General features: G+C 39.8%; 1 protein-coding gene across 1 annotated transcript; it reads left to right on the forward strand.

Moving 5' to 3' along the window:
• The first annotated feature begins 591 nt into the window (after positions 1-591).
• LOC139330611 (disabled homolog 2-like) lies at positions 592-18,143 on the forward strand. Its single transcript, XM_070961615.1, has 9 exons — positions 592-698; positions 12,153-12,292; positions 12,839-12,937; positions 13,455-13,586; positions 13,722-13,808; positions 13,958-14,005; positions 14,141-14,203; positions 15,356-15,446; positions 17,551-18,143. The coding sequence occupies exons 1-9, from the start codon at positions 683-685 to the stop codon at positions 17,952-17,954; spliced, it is 1,080 nt and encodes a 359-aa protein (XP_070817716.1). The 5' UTR covers positions 592-682; the 3' UTR covers positions 17,955-18,143.
• The last annotated feature ends 193 nt before the right edge of the window (positions 18,144-18,336 follow it).

Genomic DNA, 18,336 nt, shown 5'->3' on the forward strand with positions numbered 1-18,336 from the left:
TTACTACTTTTTACACATTCTCTCAGTACAATAACAATAAAATTTGATCTAATGTAGCCAAATAAACACTGAGGATGGACTAAGATCCACTGCTCAAGACAAACAGTGATTATTTTCATTATCAATTAGTCATTTAGTATCTAAAACTGTCAGAAGAGAGTGGTAGAAGACATTGATAAATTCCTCATTTTTTACAACCAACAGTCTAAAAGCCAAACATATTCAAAGATCTTGATCAGAATTCAGCAGCACTTGGCTCTTTTGATACACCATGTTATCTGAGTGTGTGTCCTTTCATTTGAACATGTGGAGGCGGATTTAATGTGATATAAAACAAAGAAAAGCAGCCAATCCTCACATGTGAGCAGACTGAACAAGCAAATAGTTGCCCTTTTTTTGCTTGATAAATTATAAAAACAATCGACTTATTGTTTCTGAATTAAATGTTTGATTTGTGGTCATGACAAAGCTGCTTTTCTCCTGGTTCACTAAACCCTATCCTTAACAAGTTTGTTTACTGTCAATCCAGCTTTTCATTTCATCTGTTCATCCATCAGTCAGGTAAGAGACTCAACAGAACACAAGCTTGTTAGTCATTTTAATCAGCTGTTCAATCAGCATTAGTGGAGCCAGATGTGTGTGAATAGATCGCCTCTGCAGAGAGGGGCTGGTGGGAGGATGGATGAAGCTGCTCTTCAGTAAGTGAGACTCTGTTAGAGTTGGTGCCTTCAGGTAAAATGTGGTGTCAGCTGTAATTAAGACATCTTAAGATAACTAGTTTTGTATTGTTTGATGCCTTGTATCTGTTTGGCTCCTCTATGCTTACCTGAACAGGTGGTAGGGTCCAGTTAGGTGCAGCTGAGAAGGCAGCAGAATTCATTCATTCACTTTTTTAACATAGACTCCTGCTTGTTTAGCATCCCCCCTTAAAGTTTTCCACGGCCATTCAACATCCAGTAATAGTAAGGTTTCAAAACATGCTAAGAAATATTACATTTGACCACAGGGCGAGCACAAAATTCCTCCTGGACCACACTGGGGGACTGCCTGTTAAACACTGCTGTAAACGTATTACACAACAAACACTCTGCCCTCATCGAGCCGCTCACATGACTTCATGTGGCACAGCTCAGCATCATATTCCTCTTGTATTTTTGTTGTGTGCAGTCGCAGTTTTCTCACTGATAAAAGTAAAAGTGAGAAGAGAAGTGAAACCCAATCACGTGGTCGCTTGAGACTCTGCTGAAGCCCAGTATAAAGTCATGCGTTTGATATGATATCTTTGTTTTGCTACAAGCAGATTCATTTAGGTATTTAGTGTGAAAGGAGCTCAGGGATATGAGAAAGGAGGGAAGCACATTGCTTTTTCCTGGAAGTGAGACAAGATGATCTCCTGCGTATATTAAAAGCTCAAGGGAATCTAAAGTCAAGTGTGAGCCAGATGTTAGTCACAACTACAACAGAGTCCAATCAGCATATGAAAAAGAGATAAGGGTGTCTAGATTAAAGAAACCTCACAAGAAAGTCAATAAACTTCAGCGGGCAGAGCCAACAACTCAGATTCATAAAGTGAAATGATGGAGGAAGGGGCTTTTATTATATGTTATATATAATATTATGTATTCCAAAACAGGAAATTAAAATATGTTATCCAGTTATGAATAAGCTGAGCTGACCTGTCAGCAACATTAAAGAGCCACTTCACATCCGCTGAAAATGTTTTTACTAACTGTCCTGCAGTGATGTAGATGTGTACTCCAGGGTGTGTCAGTACAGTGTGACATCATTGCTGGTTGTTGTAACAGGTACAGCAAGCTGTGCTCCTTTTCAGCTCTGCAGGTGTGCCACTTAATACATACATTATGGGCAGGGAGTCCAGATGGCAGGTGTAATGCTGAATCTCTGTGAGGTGACAATCAAACAGCAGCAGGTCGTCATTTAATCCTTTTACAACTCTGAGATCAGCATTATGTGAATTAATGAGTGATTTGGGATTTTTTTGCAACTTGTCTTCGCTGCATCGCTGCAGTTTTGGAGTGCAATTCACTTTTACACCACTGTCACTAAAACAAACCTCGCCTAAACCAACTCAGTCCAAGTTACGTAGTGCAAGAACGGCCACTCAGGGCGCTAAGTGGGACTTAGAAAGTTAGAAACAGCTCAGTGTACCATCAAAATGATTCTGAAGCTGTTATTTCAGGTCAAATAGTTGTGTAATGTTGCTTTAAGAGCTGGCAAGGGAGATTGTAGCTCCATTTGTATTTAATTACAGCCAGCCATGTGAAATATGTGTGTGTTAGTCTGTATCGTGGTGTTGGTGTACATAAGATTTTTGTTTAGTCACATGTATTTTGTTTAGCATCATTCGATCTGATAGCAAATTACCCAGTGCTGACAAACATAATTGTTGCCTGAATTAAGTTCATATGCAACCTTTTTCTGAGCAGGGAGTTGCCAGGAACTGGCTGGGATGGATGTGGTGCAGGATGCAGGACTTTGACACTATAGTGCAGGGTTCACATTCAAACTCTGCTCTGTGCTTAGGGAAGACTGTTGCTTCGGTTAAATGTTAATAAGCACATTGTGTTTCGTGATCAAACTCATTGTATTCAACCAAAATCACCATCTTTCTTAAACTTTAACTAAGTGCCCTGAGTGTCTAAACATAACTACAAAAATCTGTAGTCACTGTGAGGTGGTATTGTATCACAGAATCAGATATTCTGATGGAAAACCAATGAAATGTGCTGTCAGTGACTGTTTTACTGATATGTGAAAAATCAACATTTTTGTGGCTTGTCAGATTTAATATTCCTTCATTGTTATTATTCATTCTACACAGTGACATGAGGTTTCGCTTTAGTGCAGCAGGAATTTTAATGAAATACAAGTGGCGTAATGTGGGTTATTTAGTCGAGTCTGTCTCAGCCCAATGCAGGGAATAGAGCTGTGATGGAGGAATCGTTACATCAGAAACAATAAAACTCTTCTTACGAGGCTCTATGACAGATCCTTGACATTCCAAGGTCTGTGGCTTCAATCGTGTTTTCTGTCGTATTTGTACAGCAGTGATTCCAGTGAATCATTAACAGTTTGTTCTTTGATTCCTCTGAAAAACGAACCATTTTGGCATGGTATGTCATCGTAACATTCTCACAGTTTGAATGTTTGCGGTAAATCTGGATTTTAAATGTTGGACAATCGCAAATGGGCATCTAGTCAGTTTGCCAAATCTAAAATGATTTCCAAGGAATCTGAAGTTGAATCTCACGATGTTCACTCACGCCAAACCAAACAGACACAGTAAACAAAAAAACACTGTAGCCCTGCTGAAAGCCTCCTTATCTTTAGCCAAAGGATGAAAGACTTCAGACCTTTGAGAGATGTTTCCAACATCCTGCTCCTCTGTTCTCTTGAATCCACCACAGGGAGATTGCTTTCCACAGCACCCAGCACGCATACAACCAGTGTTTCATTGTCTTTGATGACAGCATTACTGGACAATAACTTCTTCTTTCACCGTTACTTGTAGGTCATGACCAGAGCGTGACTATGTGATGGTATTTTTGCTTGTAGATGACAAGATCGAGATAAGAGCTGCAACTAAATCCCCAAAGAGTAAATTTAATGCTGCTCCCTTGTTTTCCACTCACACTGTTTGTATGTGTTATAGACATACAGTCTCACTAAAATAATTCGTGCTGCATGTCACGCTCCTGCACATACCCCCCCCCCCAACTGATTCCTACCTCCAGGGACCAGCAGCCTGTCTTACATCAACCCTGATTTCATTTTGTTTATGTCAGTGCAGCTAAAAATACTGCTTAACATATACTATGGTATATTCATATTTACAGTACTGTCAATACTGTATATGTATTCATTCTATTTATGTCATACTACGGCTGTTTATTCTGTATGTCGTATTGCCATCAAAATTTCACAGCAACCCATCCAGTAGTTGTTTGGATATTTGACTCTCTCTGCAGATCTATCTGGACAACAGATGCTGCAACTGTTTGTCTTGTTTTTTCACCCACATAGATTAATCAGCTCTGACAGTGGAACAGCTTAATCGCTGTGTTTGCACGATCACCAGTCATTGTTTTGAATTTGATAAAAGTTTATTACGTGATAAATAGAATACTGTCTTACTGTGTTGTAAGACAGTATTCTATTTGTTCTGTTTAACCTTGCTACTATAGTGTGAAAGTAAACTGTTCATTAAGTTAAATAAACACTCGTGCTGTGTATAAACTGTACTTCACAGTAAGCAGGTTGCACTACATGACCAATATTGGCCCTGAAGCTGCAGCCTGACAGGAGTCCAAATACTGCATGATGGAGGCGTTTAATCAAGGCTAGAGAAAACTGAGCTGACAGAGCAGGATCTGATGTGTCAGTGCTGTGACCCTGCATTATACTTAACACTGAACTTTTGTTTAAATATTTATCACACAAAATATTGTAGCCACTGAGCATGATGCATCCCATTGCTCCATTTTAGCATTTTTAACCTAAAATAGTTGAAATCTTTGCAGTCTACATGGATGTTGTTCACTACATTTTAGCAAATCTTGGACTAAGGCATATTGTTGCCAAATTTCAAAATTCTCAAATTTTCATATTAGACATCTAACCCCTAATTTCCATTGGGCATGTACGTCCGCATTTTGTCCATAATGTGTTGATTGCTGCCATTCTAGTTAATGAGTGCATTTCAACCTAGCTTGTAGCTATTACTGTCAAATCTATAGATTTAAAACAATACCTAATGTTCGACCATTTCCACTTCTATTGCTTGCATTTTTCACCCTGCTGAACAACAGCATTTGTTACATGATGAAAGCTCCTTGTGGATTCTCCATTTGATTGATTTGAGCAAACATAAACAGTGCAAAACATCAGCATTTTGAGTGTGCGTTATAGTGTTTCCTATGCAGAAAATCACTTCCTGCCCTCCATCTGCAGTTCGTGCCACATCAAAAGAGTGACTTGATGTCATGAGCAAACAAGCTATAGGAGGTGATCCAGGCATATTTTTGTCGATTGGTATTGGCTTAGATAAAGCAGATTATTTGATCACACCGGTGGCTGACTGGTTGTTCTGAAACCCAGATTGGCAAACCACATGAATTCACTTCAACATTAGCAGATCTGTTTCCTCTCTTAGCAAATAGCAGAGTAGAAAACGCTCAGGTAGTAATTTAGCATTATCCGGCGCTGTCACTTTCACCAGTTAAAATGATAAACATTGCAGGCAGTAGGTCATATCAGGTGCAGCTAATCAACATAATTTTCCTGTTTTTTACTGCAGTCAGGAATATAAAAGTGAAACAGGCATTAAGTGAAAGAGCCTTTTGTGGTGTTAGAAGCATGTTCAGAACAAAACGCATTAAATGTAAAAACATTCAAAGGCACCACTAAACACCAATAGCCTGATAAAAATCTTTTTCTTTTTTTTTTTTTGTTTTTCAGATCAAAATCAAAACTGTGACTGTGTACAAATAGACAGAGCCATTTCAGAACCTTTTCCAGTGAGGTTTTGGATCTTTTTATGAAACCAAGAGGTCACAGAGTTTCCACCACTCACAGAAGAACATGTAATCCTTCAGTTTAAGTTTGATCATGAACATCCCCAAAACTGGGATTAGGCGGCTCTCACACAACAGCAGCAGATTTGCTCTCTTTCCTCAGACGATGTCAGACATGGGAAACACTTGACCGCATCAGTCAGAATAAACTGACTGAGACTCAGTCAGATCAACATGTTGGAGAGCTGCTGATGTATTTGATTATAGTGCATGAGTGCATGTATGTGGTCATCTTTAGGTTGATTAGTTGGGAAATAATGAATGAGTCAAGTCCTGCATTAACTGTGTTTATGATGATCATTATCTTATGTTTTAGGTCACATTGCAGGTATTTACTGACACTCCACGATGATTTTAAATCAACAGAATGAGTCTACATTCATTCATTCAACCTCTATTTATACTCGAGAGATCACTGAAGATCGACCGTCATTTACAATGACATCGAGCCAATTACCAAAACAAGGAAAAGGGGAAAAGAACTTTACTTACAGAGGCAACCATTCTAAAATGATAGTTTAAAAAAAGCCATTAAAGCCTTCAATTAGATAGAAATAATTTAGACATGAAAAACAATTACAAGTCGAGGTTGTTTAAGGTCAGATTTCTAAAAAGGTCAAAGAAAATAAAATGATAGCCAACAAGATTAAAAGCAGATTATTAACATGGCACAGGAATTATGTATAAAAAGTCTGGATATGTAGAAATCAAGTTTTCTCATTTTGATGTCTATTCACATGCCGACTTCAGGAGTCAAAATAGCCCAAAGTGACCATTTGAGTCTGAACTCACATGGATAATTGTTGGTGCATTCATCTGTTTCAACATCAGAGAAACCAAATCTGACTGCTAGACTCTGCTCCTGTTTTAGGTTTGTGGACTTAGTGCGATTTAGCCTGAGAATCAGCTACAGTTAACAGCAATCAGGCTAATTTGAGGTCATTATTAGACTATTCTGGAGAATCATTCATCACAATCCTGGCGGGAGTTCAGCAACCGGGCACTGTGGCTTCTATTGGAGCGAGTCACTGGGCCGTAACTACCGCTAAGGAAACTGAGGTCATGTCTTCTGTATATTTTTCCTTGTGAATTTGTGGGTCTTCGCAAAGGCGGGCTCTACAGTTAAGAACTTGGATGACAACTTGAATGAAAACACACAAGTTCGTCACAGTGCAGGGCGGTGGATCCTCTCAGCTCAGCCTGTGAAAGACATGTCTTTTGACTTCTTCACTGTCACTGTTGGGAAATGTGGCTGTGACTGTTAACCCACATCTAATCTTTTGAAAAAGGAAACTTGAAACTCCCCCCAGTGCAGTGATGACTGTAATCTACATGACCTTTTCCTGCCTTTGGTGTTTACCATAGATTGACTGGTAAAGTGTATTAAATCTGGTATTTCCTGTCCTCAGGTTGCTGGTCTCCTCTGTCTAACTGACTTAAATTTTCTGGTTTTGTATATTATTGTGTCTTACAAAGAATCTCTCTCATTTAGATGAGATTCTGGGCAAAGCCGTGCCTAATCTGATCGAAAACGCTTCCTGTTTTGGGGGGTTTTCAACAAATTAGCTTTGCTTCCTGAGAAACTGTTTCTAGACGCAGAGAAGCCTCTTTGCTAACCTAAACATCACGTCACAAGTGATCTGCTTTGTAAATATTTATTCGAGTGCCTCACCCTGTTAAGATTTCTCATTTGTGACAAAGAAAAAAGGCGTTGGTGGGAGAAGTATTTAGATCGTTTAATAATAATGGTTTGATATTTTTGGATTATTTTTTAATAGCTTTTTCATTTTGTCAAAAGCTAAGAAATATGCTTACCAACACCTCCAAAGCTCTCTGATTAAGATGCCAAGTGTTAATTTCTGAGTCAATTGTTTCCTCCCACCTCAGTCTACATTATTTAATAAATAAATAAATAAAATTAACATTTATAGCTTCATGTTCTATAGTTCCACAGGGATTTTGGCAGAACATAAAAGAAGAGATGAAAAAATAATGAATATAGATTTACCACTTGATCCAGTGTTTTATAATATATTCTATACTCTGGGGAGTTCCTGAGGGTTAAAGACCAAAGATATTGTATTATGCAAACTTTTAATGGTTGAAAAATAATGATTGTTAATTGTATGAAAAGTACTTTCTCCAAACTGAACTGAGTCGACCATCAGGCAGAAACAATCGATGTTCCCGAGGCTATGAGTGCCTGACTTAAAGGCCATGAACTGTGGTTTAGTTCACTGAAAATGCTTGGTGCCCACACACATAAACAGTGTGTATGTGTTTTTTTGAAAGTGAATGTGTTTATTTTTAAACTGCTTTTAAGGAGCACTCCACAGATTTTACACGCCATGTTCAGTTGACTCATCACAAGTAGTAATACGCAGCCTGTGAACTCAGTTGTGTAATGTCCTATGTTTCTCTGGAGATTCATCAAGTCTGACAGAATAGGCGTGATGATGTCACAGCGATGCCATCAGAATGATCTCAGCCTAAAAATATTAAAGTATCAAAAGTCAGGACAATCCTGCTGCTTCAATTTTGGCTGCTCAAACCAGCAGTTAGCTGCTAGCCAGCTAGCTACTTTGGTGATTCTCTGACTTTTCATCTAGTGCCATCATGAGGTCAAAATTCATAGTATTTTGTCTAGTATTCTGTCCAATATGTCAGATTACAATTGCTGTACGAATAAGCTAAAAATAAGCAGTTAATGTTAGCATGCTAACATGCCACACTGAGATGGTGACCATGGTCAAATTATACCTGCTAAATAACATGGAAGCTTTGTCACCACAAGCATGTTAGCATGCTCATGTTAGCATTTGTCTCCAAGTAGCGCTGTCTTTTAGCACAGCCTCACTAAGCTGATAGCATGGCTGTAGACTCTTGGCTGTTCCCAAACTTTTGGAAATGCTACCCCTAAAAAATGCAATGATAGATGAATAAGGACATGCAAAATGCTACATTTTGCCACAAAGCATCTAACACTTGCATTTGAATGTGTGTGTACATGAAGGATTACATAACATCATCAAGAGCAATTATAACAGGACAGGTTGTCCTGTCTCTCTTTGATGGGTTCATGATCTGTTAACCATCAAAATCTGTTTAAGCTCTACTGATAAATTTAACAGCTTTTTTTAAGAGCTCTTTTTTTAGCATTTGCTTTGTTTCCTGGTGTCTGTCAACCACCCTTCCTGCAGAGAATTTCAGAAAGCTCGATATTTGTTTGACCACCAGACACATTCAACATGAGTTCAGCTGTTATTTTAAGATACTACCACCCAAAGTCTGTCCTTGTAGAAAACACATGACCTCTCACTCATCCCCTGAGAGGGACAGCTCCACATACTGACTGTCCACCCAATTAGAGCCTCTTGAGTTCCCACGTATTTTGGCCTCCCAACGGATGTTAATATATTACCAGTGAGTCTGCAGCCTGACCTTTGACTCTGAGAAGATTCAGCAGCAATTCGAGCCAAGACAGAGGACAGAGCAGAGACACACTCACAGCAGGTAAGAAGAATAAAAAGAATTTCTCTTGTCCACAGATTGATCCCATAACTTTGTTTTTTGACAGTTTTAAATGTTTGCCATTCTTTGATTTTACTTTGGCATGCTCTTTTGCAGCAAACGAGTGTGAAGCCACATTGTTTTCACTGTCCTGAGCACTCCAGCCTTGAATTTCCACACTATCCTGGTCGTGATGGATACGGAGCAGAGAGCTGCCCCGGGCCAAACTGCGGTCAGGACCTGGTTGTCCTCCAGCACAAGAGGTACGAGAGCTCAGCTGCTGTTGACTGTCAGGCCTGCTTCTCAGATAAAAAAATCAGCTCAGAGTTTTGTCAGAGCCTGCAACCTAAGAAATTAATGAAAAATGCACAGTTTTGTACCTCTTCCTTGGTCACAGTTTGTTAAGTTACTTGTGGGTACAACATCATTCCAGAGTCCTTTCCATTTGTTTTAGTTTGGTGACAACAAATGACACCTCATGGCAAATGGCTATTGGATATATCATTTTGAAATTCAGTGGTCTGCACACGTTTCTCGATGCGTTTCTCGATGTGTTTCTCGATGCTTTTAAGTGCAGTATGTCCCCTGTCTGAACTGTGACGTTGAGCTCGATCTGATGGGAAATGGGAGCATTTTCAGGTAACAGTTTGTTTTGTTCTTCTTCCTTGTTCGTCCTTCATGCACCTCTGGAGGGTGTCTAGCTGTTCCAGCTGTTTGAGAAACACTGTTGATGTCACTTGTTGAGTTATAGTGTACAGTACTGTCTTGCTGGAAGTTCATAAACACATTTCCAACTCGGCAAATCTTTCACGTCAAGTGGATAATGTGTGTTTGTCTGGTGTAAATTATAGTTCACCATCTTTTCAGATTTCCCATTTGCAAAAATCTGGTTTGCCAACAAAGCTTTTTCCTTTTGCCTCTGTAAGCTTTAAAAATAGAAATGTTCCATAATCAGTTTTTCACACTTCTCTGACATGTTAACCATTAGCCATCATGAGCAATGATGGTTTTGTGAGAATTTAATCACTTTGGGTGAGACTATATTTCAATTTTGGACCTATAAAAACAGCAGTAAGCCTGCAGTAGTCATGCATTGATGATAAAACAAGGACTGTAAAAGCTAATAAAGCATTCAGACATCAGATGCTGTGTCTTCACCTTACTTTGGTAAGGCGTGAGAAAGAAGAATCGATGAACTGACAGAAAATATGAGCGGAATAGTTAGCAAAAGCATGTGTGAAGAGATGGGTTTTACGTTGCTTTTAAATCTCAGTGAGAAGTAGCTTTAGAGTTTGTGACCTCAGAGGTACAGTCTGCACAGTTTGCACCTCAGTATGGTTTTTGACACTGCATGCAGCAAAAAACAGCATTATCAGAGCTTTGTTAGAGAACTGTTAGCCCCAGGTGAGGAGAACTGTTAGCCTGATGCTAAGAGAATGGTTTGTCCCATGCTAAGAGAACAGTTAGCCCCAAGGCTAAGAGAGCTTCCATACTGACACTATCCTGCGGCATTCCAAAGTGGGCTAACCCTGACTTTGGTTTAGTTGTTGCTGGCCTTACTCCAGAGCAGGGTTAGCCCAGAGTTTGCTGGATTATCCCCATGGGGCTGAAGTAAGTACTCACACGTCATTGAAGAATGTAAATATTAGTCACGTGTTCCAGCTCCATTTCATATCTCAACAGTCTCAACCAATTAAACAATCTCAATACATCTTACATCTACAGCTTTAACAGCTTATACTTTTAGTGACACTTCACTGTGCCACTTTTAATAAAGGCCTCGATTTCAGGACATATGAGACATGCTGATTTTGAACTGCTCACGGGAAGTAAAAGCATGCAAGAGTCTGTCCATTCTTGACTAAAAACTCTGTTTTCACCGTCTACTTTTCTCCTTTTAAAGTATGAAATTCTCTCTCTCTGGCTCACTCATTTTTTCAACTATTGTCTCTCATCTCTCCTGCGTGTGTGTTTCTCTCACTGACTCGATTCCCAATAATTATCGGAAAGTGCAGATTTGACTGGCTGAGCAGCCCCACGTGAGATGACTGACAATGCATACAATTGGTCTGTTCTTCCTGGGCCACTAAACCAGTGCTTTAATACCTTAAAGGTTAGAAAAATAGAAATGCTAAGTCAAAATGTAATAATTCTCAGGTTTTTCAAAAATTGTGAATCACCACAACCTTGAGCAAGCAGTCATAAATATTCACAAAAAAATATTAGGAGATGGGTGCAGTAGTATGCGAGATTAGCTGTGGACAGACACACACACACACACACACACACACACACACACACACACACACACACACACAACCACAGGCATGATCCCCCAGGTTTACACCTGATGACAGATACCTAATGGGCATACTTATTCATTCATTCATTCATTGACTGAAAACATAATACAGTGAATTTATTGGCTCCCAGTTTACTGTCATCAAACTAGCAACCGTTTTAAAAAAGGAAACATTTCTTTGTTCATTTTATTGCATATTTGGCACCAGCTCAGGTCACTGACTGACTACTGGTTTGTACTTGACTGTGAAGTGCAGACGTGTTTGTGCTGAATTTTAAACTACACAGTGACTAAAAGGCAGTAAAATGTTTCATAACATGAGTGAAGCTGTTTAAGAGGCGACCTTTGTTACAAGAACACATGGTAGCATTTCTATAATCACTAAGTGACTGTTTTCATTGCAGGAAGTGAGATGAAACATTGACCATGGATCAGTCGAATGCTCGCTCAGCAATTTGCTTAAACACACACATGTGCACACACACACAGACACACAGACACACACACACACACACACACACACACACACACACACACACACACACACACACAGGCATTACAATAAAAGACACAGAAGTGCAAACAATTAAAAACACAAACACACACACTTTGATTAAATTACGACTCGCAAACATGATTAAGACACAATTAAATAACACAAATATACTGAGACACGCATTTCCTTGCTCTCACACAGATTTGTCCTCACAGTTTGACCCTTTATCTCATCTCTTCATGTTTCCCAGGAGCGCCCAGAACACCCAGTGACACAACGTCCCGTTTCCATGGAGACGGGGTTCGCTACAAAGCCAAGCTGATTGGCATGGACCCGGTACCCGACGCCCAAGGGGAAAAGATGTGCCGGGACTCTATGATGAAACTGAAAGTACACCAGACATCAACTTACCTTTGTCTTCTCTTAATAAGAACTGAAATGACTGTCTGTTAACCGCAGTCATTTTATTTAGAAAGAAAACATTAAATAAACATCACGTCTGATATCATATGACGAGTCAGATTAGAGTGTGTTGTCAGTGATTGTTATGACAGGGCCTGATTTGGGAGTCATTTTCACAGGCGTCCACTGAATGATGGTTATCTGATATCTCACTCAATTGTGAAGTTCCCATGCTTTCGCAGTATTAGATTTGACGTACATGGGCTCTGTACTTAAAGTGCTAACATCAGCATGCTAACATGCTCACAATGACAACACCAACATGCTGATGTTAAGCAGGTATAATGTTCATCTTAGTTTAGTGTATTAGCATGCCAACATTAGCGATAAACACAAATTACAGCTGATGGTGAAGGGATTTCCATTAGTTTTGCAGGTATTTAGTGGACAAATTCAAATTTGACCTGATGATGCTGCTATAAGATAAAAAGTCAGGGGATCACAAAAGTTTTTCTTTGCTCCATCTGTGTGAAGGGCTTTGAAGCAGCAGCAAGGAGTCAGGGGAAACACAAGCAGAGAGTTTGGCTGAAAATTTCCCTCAACGGCCTGAAAATCGTGGATGAGAGGACTGCAGTGAGTATGAGAAAAGCTTTCCCACGTCTCTCTCCTCCTCGTGTTGTCCTGTAGCAGTAGCACCCCCCTCAGGATGGTCTAATCTTGAAATGTGTGGTATTCCTGCAGATTAAATCATCTGTTTCCGGCTTAATGGCAGATAATTAGTAGAATATTTCCACTATCCACATGGATCCGTGCCATAAAACTGTTCTCCAATGCTTTGTTTAGGGAGTCTAGTGACCCAGTTTAAGACTTGGATTCCAGTCTTTATCTCTTGTTATCATGTTAATAATGAATGATTCAGAAAAGCTCCACCACCAAAGCCAGAGAAAGAGAAACTTTGAGGTGTCAAACCAGACAAAATAACTTAAATCTGTTTACATTCTACAGTTATGATATCTTAATTTCCCCTTTTTATTGCACTAATGGCAGTTTTCTCTTCCCTCATTTTTTTACTTCTAATGGCTGAATGGTGTTGTGCTTAGATATGTTGCAACATAACTAAAAGCACAAATCCTCTATTATTTGTTTTCAGGCTGTAATTTATGACCACGACAGGAGCAGAATCAGCTCATTGCAGAAAGATGAGTTTGATCCCAGAGCTCTGGCCTACATCTACCCATACCAAGACACCTACATCCTCTTCTACATCAGGACGGCCAACCTGGTAACAACACACAGTACTGAAAGGGAAACATATGAGATGGTTTAAGAACATAGAAATAGCAGATGGTGCTCTTCATACATGTTTGTCATTGGTGTGTTTGGTCCACAGCGTCATGTTTTCTATGTGTCCCATCAGGCAGGTCCAGTCCTGGCTGACATCATGGAGGTTTGTCAGGTTGTGGATCAAGAAACACCACAGGAAGCTGCAGAGGTGCCGACAAAAGTCAGAGACATTCTTTCTTTATTTTGTTTATCGGTGGGATTTTTTTTGTGTGTGTGTGTGTGTGTGTGTGTGTGTGTGTGTGTGTGTGTGTGTGTGTGTGTGTCAAGACTGTGTTTAATGTTGCTTCCCCTTGGTTGTTTTTTTTCCAGACCAATTCTTCATTGCCTCAAAATGACAGTTCAGCCCCTCCAGCTGAGGTAAATGAAAGAATAAGAAAGAGCAGTTTTATTCCCAAATCTTTTTCTTGAGTTTATCAATGAACATCTCTGTACCAATAGTTTTTTTTTCCAAATGGTGGAGGTCACATGTGGAAACAAACCTCTTATTTCCAGGCACCAGCTTTACAGGACGTGTTCAGTCCACGGCCAGCCTCTTCAACAGGACCATCAAACCAGGTCAAATGAGCAGAAACACAAAATGGGAATGTTTTAATCCACCTTGCTTCACAGAACTATGAGGGTTTCTCAGCATTTTTACGAGCAGCAGTCCGATGGTGAATCTAACCACAAAAAACACATAAACTGAAACATAAATCATTTGACTTTTCAGAAATTCTTTAACTCAAATAAAAATGAACACATTTGACCCCACTTGTTAAAACCGTCGTCAGTAAACACAGTTTATGACTGCTCTCTGTTTTTATGTTTTACACAGCGCCCTGACTTTTTTGGTATCGGGGTCTTACATCATTATTCCTTAGAGATAAGAGGGCAGGATCAAATGACAAATATCAAACAGAGGGGCGTGGTGGTTCCCAGCCTCAGCCTTTTTTTCTTGTGTACCCACACAGCCCCGTCAGATGAACTAAAGTAGGCCTACGCCTTCATAGACACCACCTGTCATGTCTAAATGTGTTCATTTGCATTGATTTTAAACTGGATGTTTTTGGAAAGGTTTGCATTCACTCAAATCAATCTTGGGAGTGACAGAAACTGAACTTGTCAACCATTTATTACTTTTAGCAAGCTATTTCAACAGTTTATTAATCACCAAAGAAATCTGTTTTAACCATTTATTACTAACATTTAGTGCTTTTAGCAAACTATTTCAGCTGTTTATGCATTACTTTGAGCTAAAAATTTAAACTGTCAAATGCTTCTAGCTATCTATTTAAGTTAAATCTATTGATTTAGTGAAACATTGCTATAAAAAGTTCTAGATAATTTTCTGCTTGCTTGCAAGCTATGCAGAGTTCAGGTGGTACAGCTGACTCACACAAATTAGTTGAGCTTCTCTTCAATCTTTCCAAGTACCCCTTGGTAACTGCAGAAGTACCTCCTGGAGTACATGTACTCATGACTGTAGCTGACCTTTCAAGTTCAACTCAAGGGGTTGGCACAGTATTTATATTTTAGATTTGTATTTGATTTACATGACATGTCATTCATATCCATTAAGGTTTGCTGGTCAGTTATCATGTGTCTGACCCAGCTCTGAAAGAACAGTCCACCACCTTCCTGCTGGTCCAAATATTGTTGGTGATTGAGAAACTGAAATTCATTGTACTTTTATCACACACAGACTGTTTTCTGCCTCTCTGCCTACAGGCCTCTTCTCGTAATGAGCTGATGGAAGTCTTCTCCATCCAGTTTGAGGAGCCACTGGTGTCCAACCAGAGCTCATGTTCCGGTCAGCCAGGTTAGTTACAACATGAGACTGACCCGGATGTTTTTGCCCTGCCCTGAGTCTCTTAGTGTCTCAGAGGCTCTTTTGCGGAGTCCACTCCATCACTGAACTGTCATAAGGGGGTCTTGTACACCAATTTCCAATCTTTTCTTAGTTACTTGACATAAATTGTGTTAAACTGGATTGAAAAGTGTATTTTTCTTCTTCATATAAAATATTCTGAAACAATCACTGTCTTAATATAAGAGGGGAGCTGATTCACATTTGTGAAACATCTGCTTTAGTATAGACTAATTTTAGAGATCGCTGGTGTGAGAGTTTTGTTTGTAGGCTTGATTGGATTGTGATTAACCAGCATGGACACAAAAAAAGATGTAGTTCATCAGTCTGGTATCCTGTCATGCAAATACATATTATTAAAACCATCAGGCTGTTCTGTCATAAAACTACATGACCATCAGCGAAGCATAGCAGCCTCCTCTAGATTTCAAGGTGACTCACTGTTGGCATCTCCCTTTCGTCTTACTGAATCAGCATTAACACGTCTATAGTGGGTTAACACACATCACGCTGTGGCATGAAGCTGTGGTTGAACAAGTATTCAGTCTGCAGCAGAAAACTAAGTGCCATCTATCTCACTATTATACTAAACATCAAGAGATCAGACAGAAATCTGTAGCTGTACACAGATTCTCTTCAGCTGCCTCTAGCCACTGGCCTGGAGGCGCACAAGACATGCACACAGTATTTTCCCATGAATTTCCTGTTCATGGCATTTTTAATATGTACTCTGCCAGAATAACATAATTCCCATGGCACAGCTGATAAATAGCCAAGTTTCAGTCGTATTTTAACATGAAAGACAGAGGAATGTGTTCACTGTGTATAAACGATGAAATGGTGAAGTTATGTCACTTTGCCTCCCTAAACACATGCTCATGTTCCCACACTGAAAGATTCAGTCATGTCAGCCTCCTCTGCTGTCTCTGCTGATAGTGGAAAAAAGATCAGATCACACCATGTAGGGAATTACAACAATAAACAGTGATTTTTAGGATAATACAGATATGTTTGTTGAAGCTTGTCTATGTTCATGCAGTTTTAAGTGTGATGGTGTAATGTAGGCCTTCAACAGTAGAGGCTTGTGTTTAAATCCTGTCTCTTTGTATTGGTCCTTTATTATTACTTAAATATGATGGTAACCTTTCCCTGACCTTAAGTGGTTTTACATACCTACAAAAACCACACATTGACTTACAGTACTGTATGGTAATTATCAGAATAACCAGCCAGTAGTCTAGGGTTTCATCTAATATAAACTAGAGCAGCAAAAAATTATTAATTTCCTGTGTGTATTTTTTCAATTCATTAACAAATTGTCAAGTCTGCAAAGTATCATAAAATACTGAAAAAAAAGCACTGTTTAAAAAATTTCCATCACAATGTGCCAGTGACTCCTTTGAATTGCTTATGTGCAACCATCAGTCCAAAGATATTCAATTTACACGATATAAAACAGAGAAAGCAGCAAGCTGCTTGATAAATAACTTGAAGGAACAGTTCAGCATTCTGGGAACTAGACTTATTCATTTCAGATGATCAATGCTACTCTTATATCTGTTGTATGTGTGTCTGTATGAAGCCTGAGCTTGATTAGCTTAGCTTAGCATAAAGACTGGAAACAGGTGGAAACAGCTAGCCTGGTCCTGTCTCTAACAGTTACTAATCAAAACATATGCGTGTATAAACTGAAATATGAAGAGGGATGCAGTTTGGTCGTTTTGCTAACAAGGGGGATGCCATCCTTCCTCATCCCCCCTCAAGGCGCCTGTTGACTGTGAGGTTAATAGTAACTAGCAGAGATTTCCAGTGGAAGAGGAAGTTTTTCCTCGCCACTGTCGCCAAGTGCTTGCTCATGGGGGAATTGTTGGTTTCTTTGTAGATAAAAGAGCTTGGTCTGTACCAGCTCTATATGGAAAGTGTCCTGAGACAACTTCTGTTGTGATTTGGCGCTATACAAATAAAATTGAATTGAATTGAACTTCAGAAGTACTCCAGTAATTTCTTGACTGACTAAACAATTTAACACTTTATTTATCTTTTTCTTTTCTCTCAGAGTCTCCACAGACAACACTCTCTAGCTCTCAGATCCTCTCCATGTTCCCCATGCAGCCAGTAGGGGGCTCTCCTTGTTCCTCTCCTCCATACTCTCCCACCACCATGCCCTGGGGCCAGCAGGGGCCTCTGGCAAATCAGTGGGCAGGTCCAGCTGTGGCGCCCTGGCCCACAATGCCCGGAAGTATGGCAACATGGGCCCCAGCAGGCACTGTAGCGCCACCTGCAGGTGGCCAGATTCAGGCCTACAGCTCTCCGCCAGGAGTCACCAGGGGAGGAAGCACACCTGCTTCACCCACTGCTGTCAATGGGGGCCTCATCTCCTTAGACTCCCTCTGTGCCCCCGCTGGAGCAACAGGACCGCTCCAGTCAGCGTCCCCAGCATTGGACCATCTCCTCCTGTGATGGACTTCTTTGATGGGGAAATAGTCTGTGTGTTTTGAATTATAGGGAAAAAGATAGATTGGCTTGATGGCTTTTGATTTGATTGATTAATTTGTGCAATTCTTATTTCATTTTCATGAGTCCAAAGAAGATTTAGCTGCTGTAGCAAGTGGACAATATAACCAGACACCTATGATGCAGGTGTTAGTTTTCAGTTCTAAATGAGGCTAATACAAATCAAATACAGTGAGGCTTAGCTCAAGACCTTGTAGCAAGTGTTATTTGTGTAACCACCAGCACCAACAATAACAAAAAATGAGATAGCTGCATATTAAAAATCTGACAGATTTAATTTGAAAGTGCCTTCTCTGTTTGTGTGAATCTGGACTCTTTGTCTTATTTG

Source organism: Chaetodon trifascialis, chromosome 4, assembly GCF_039877785.1.
Source record: "Chaetodon trifascialis isolate fChaTrf1 chromosome 4, fChaTrf1.hap1, whole genome shotgun sequence".
Classification (NCBI taxonomy): Eukaryota; Metazoa; Chordata; class Actinopteri; order Chaetodontiformes; family Chaetodontidae; genus Chaetodon; species Chaetodon trifascialis.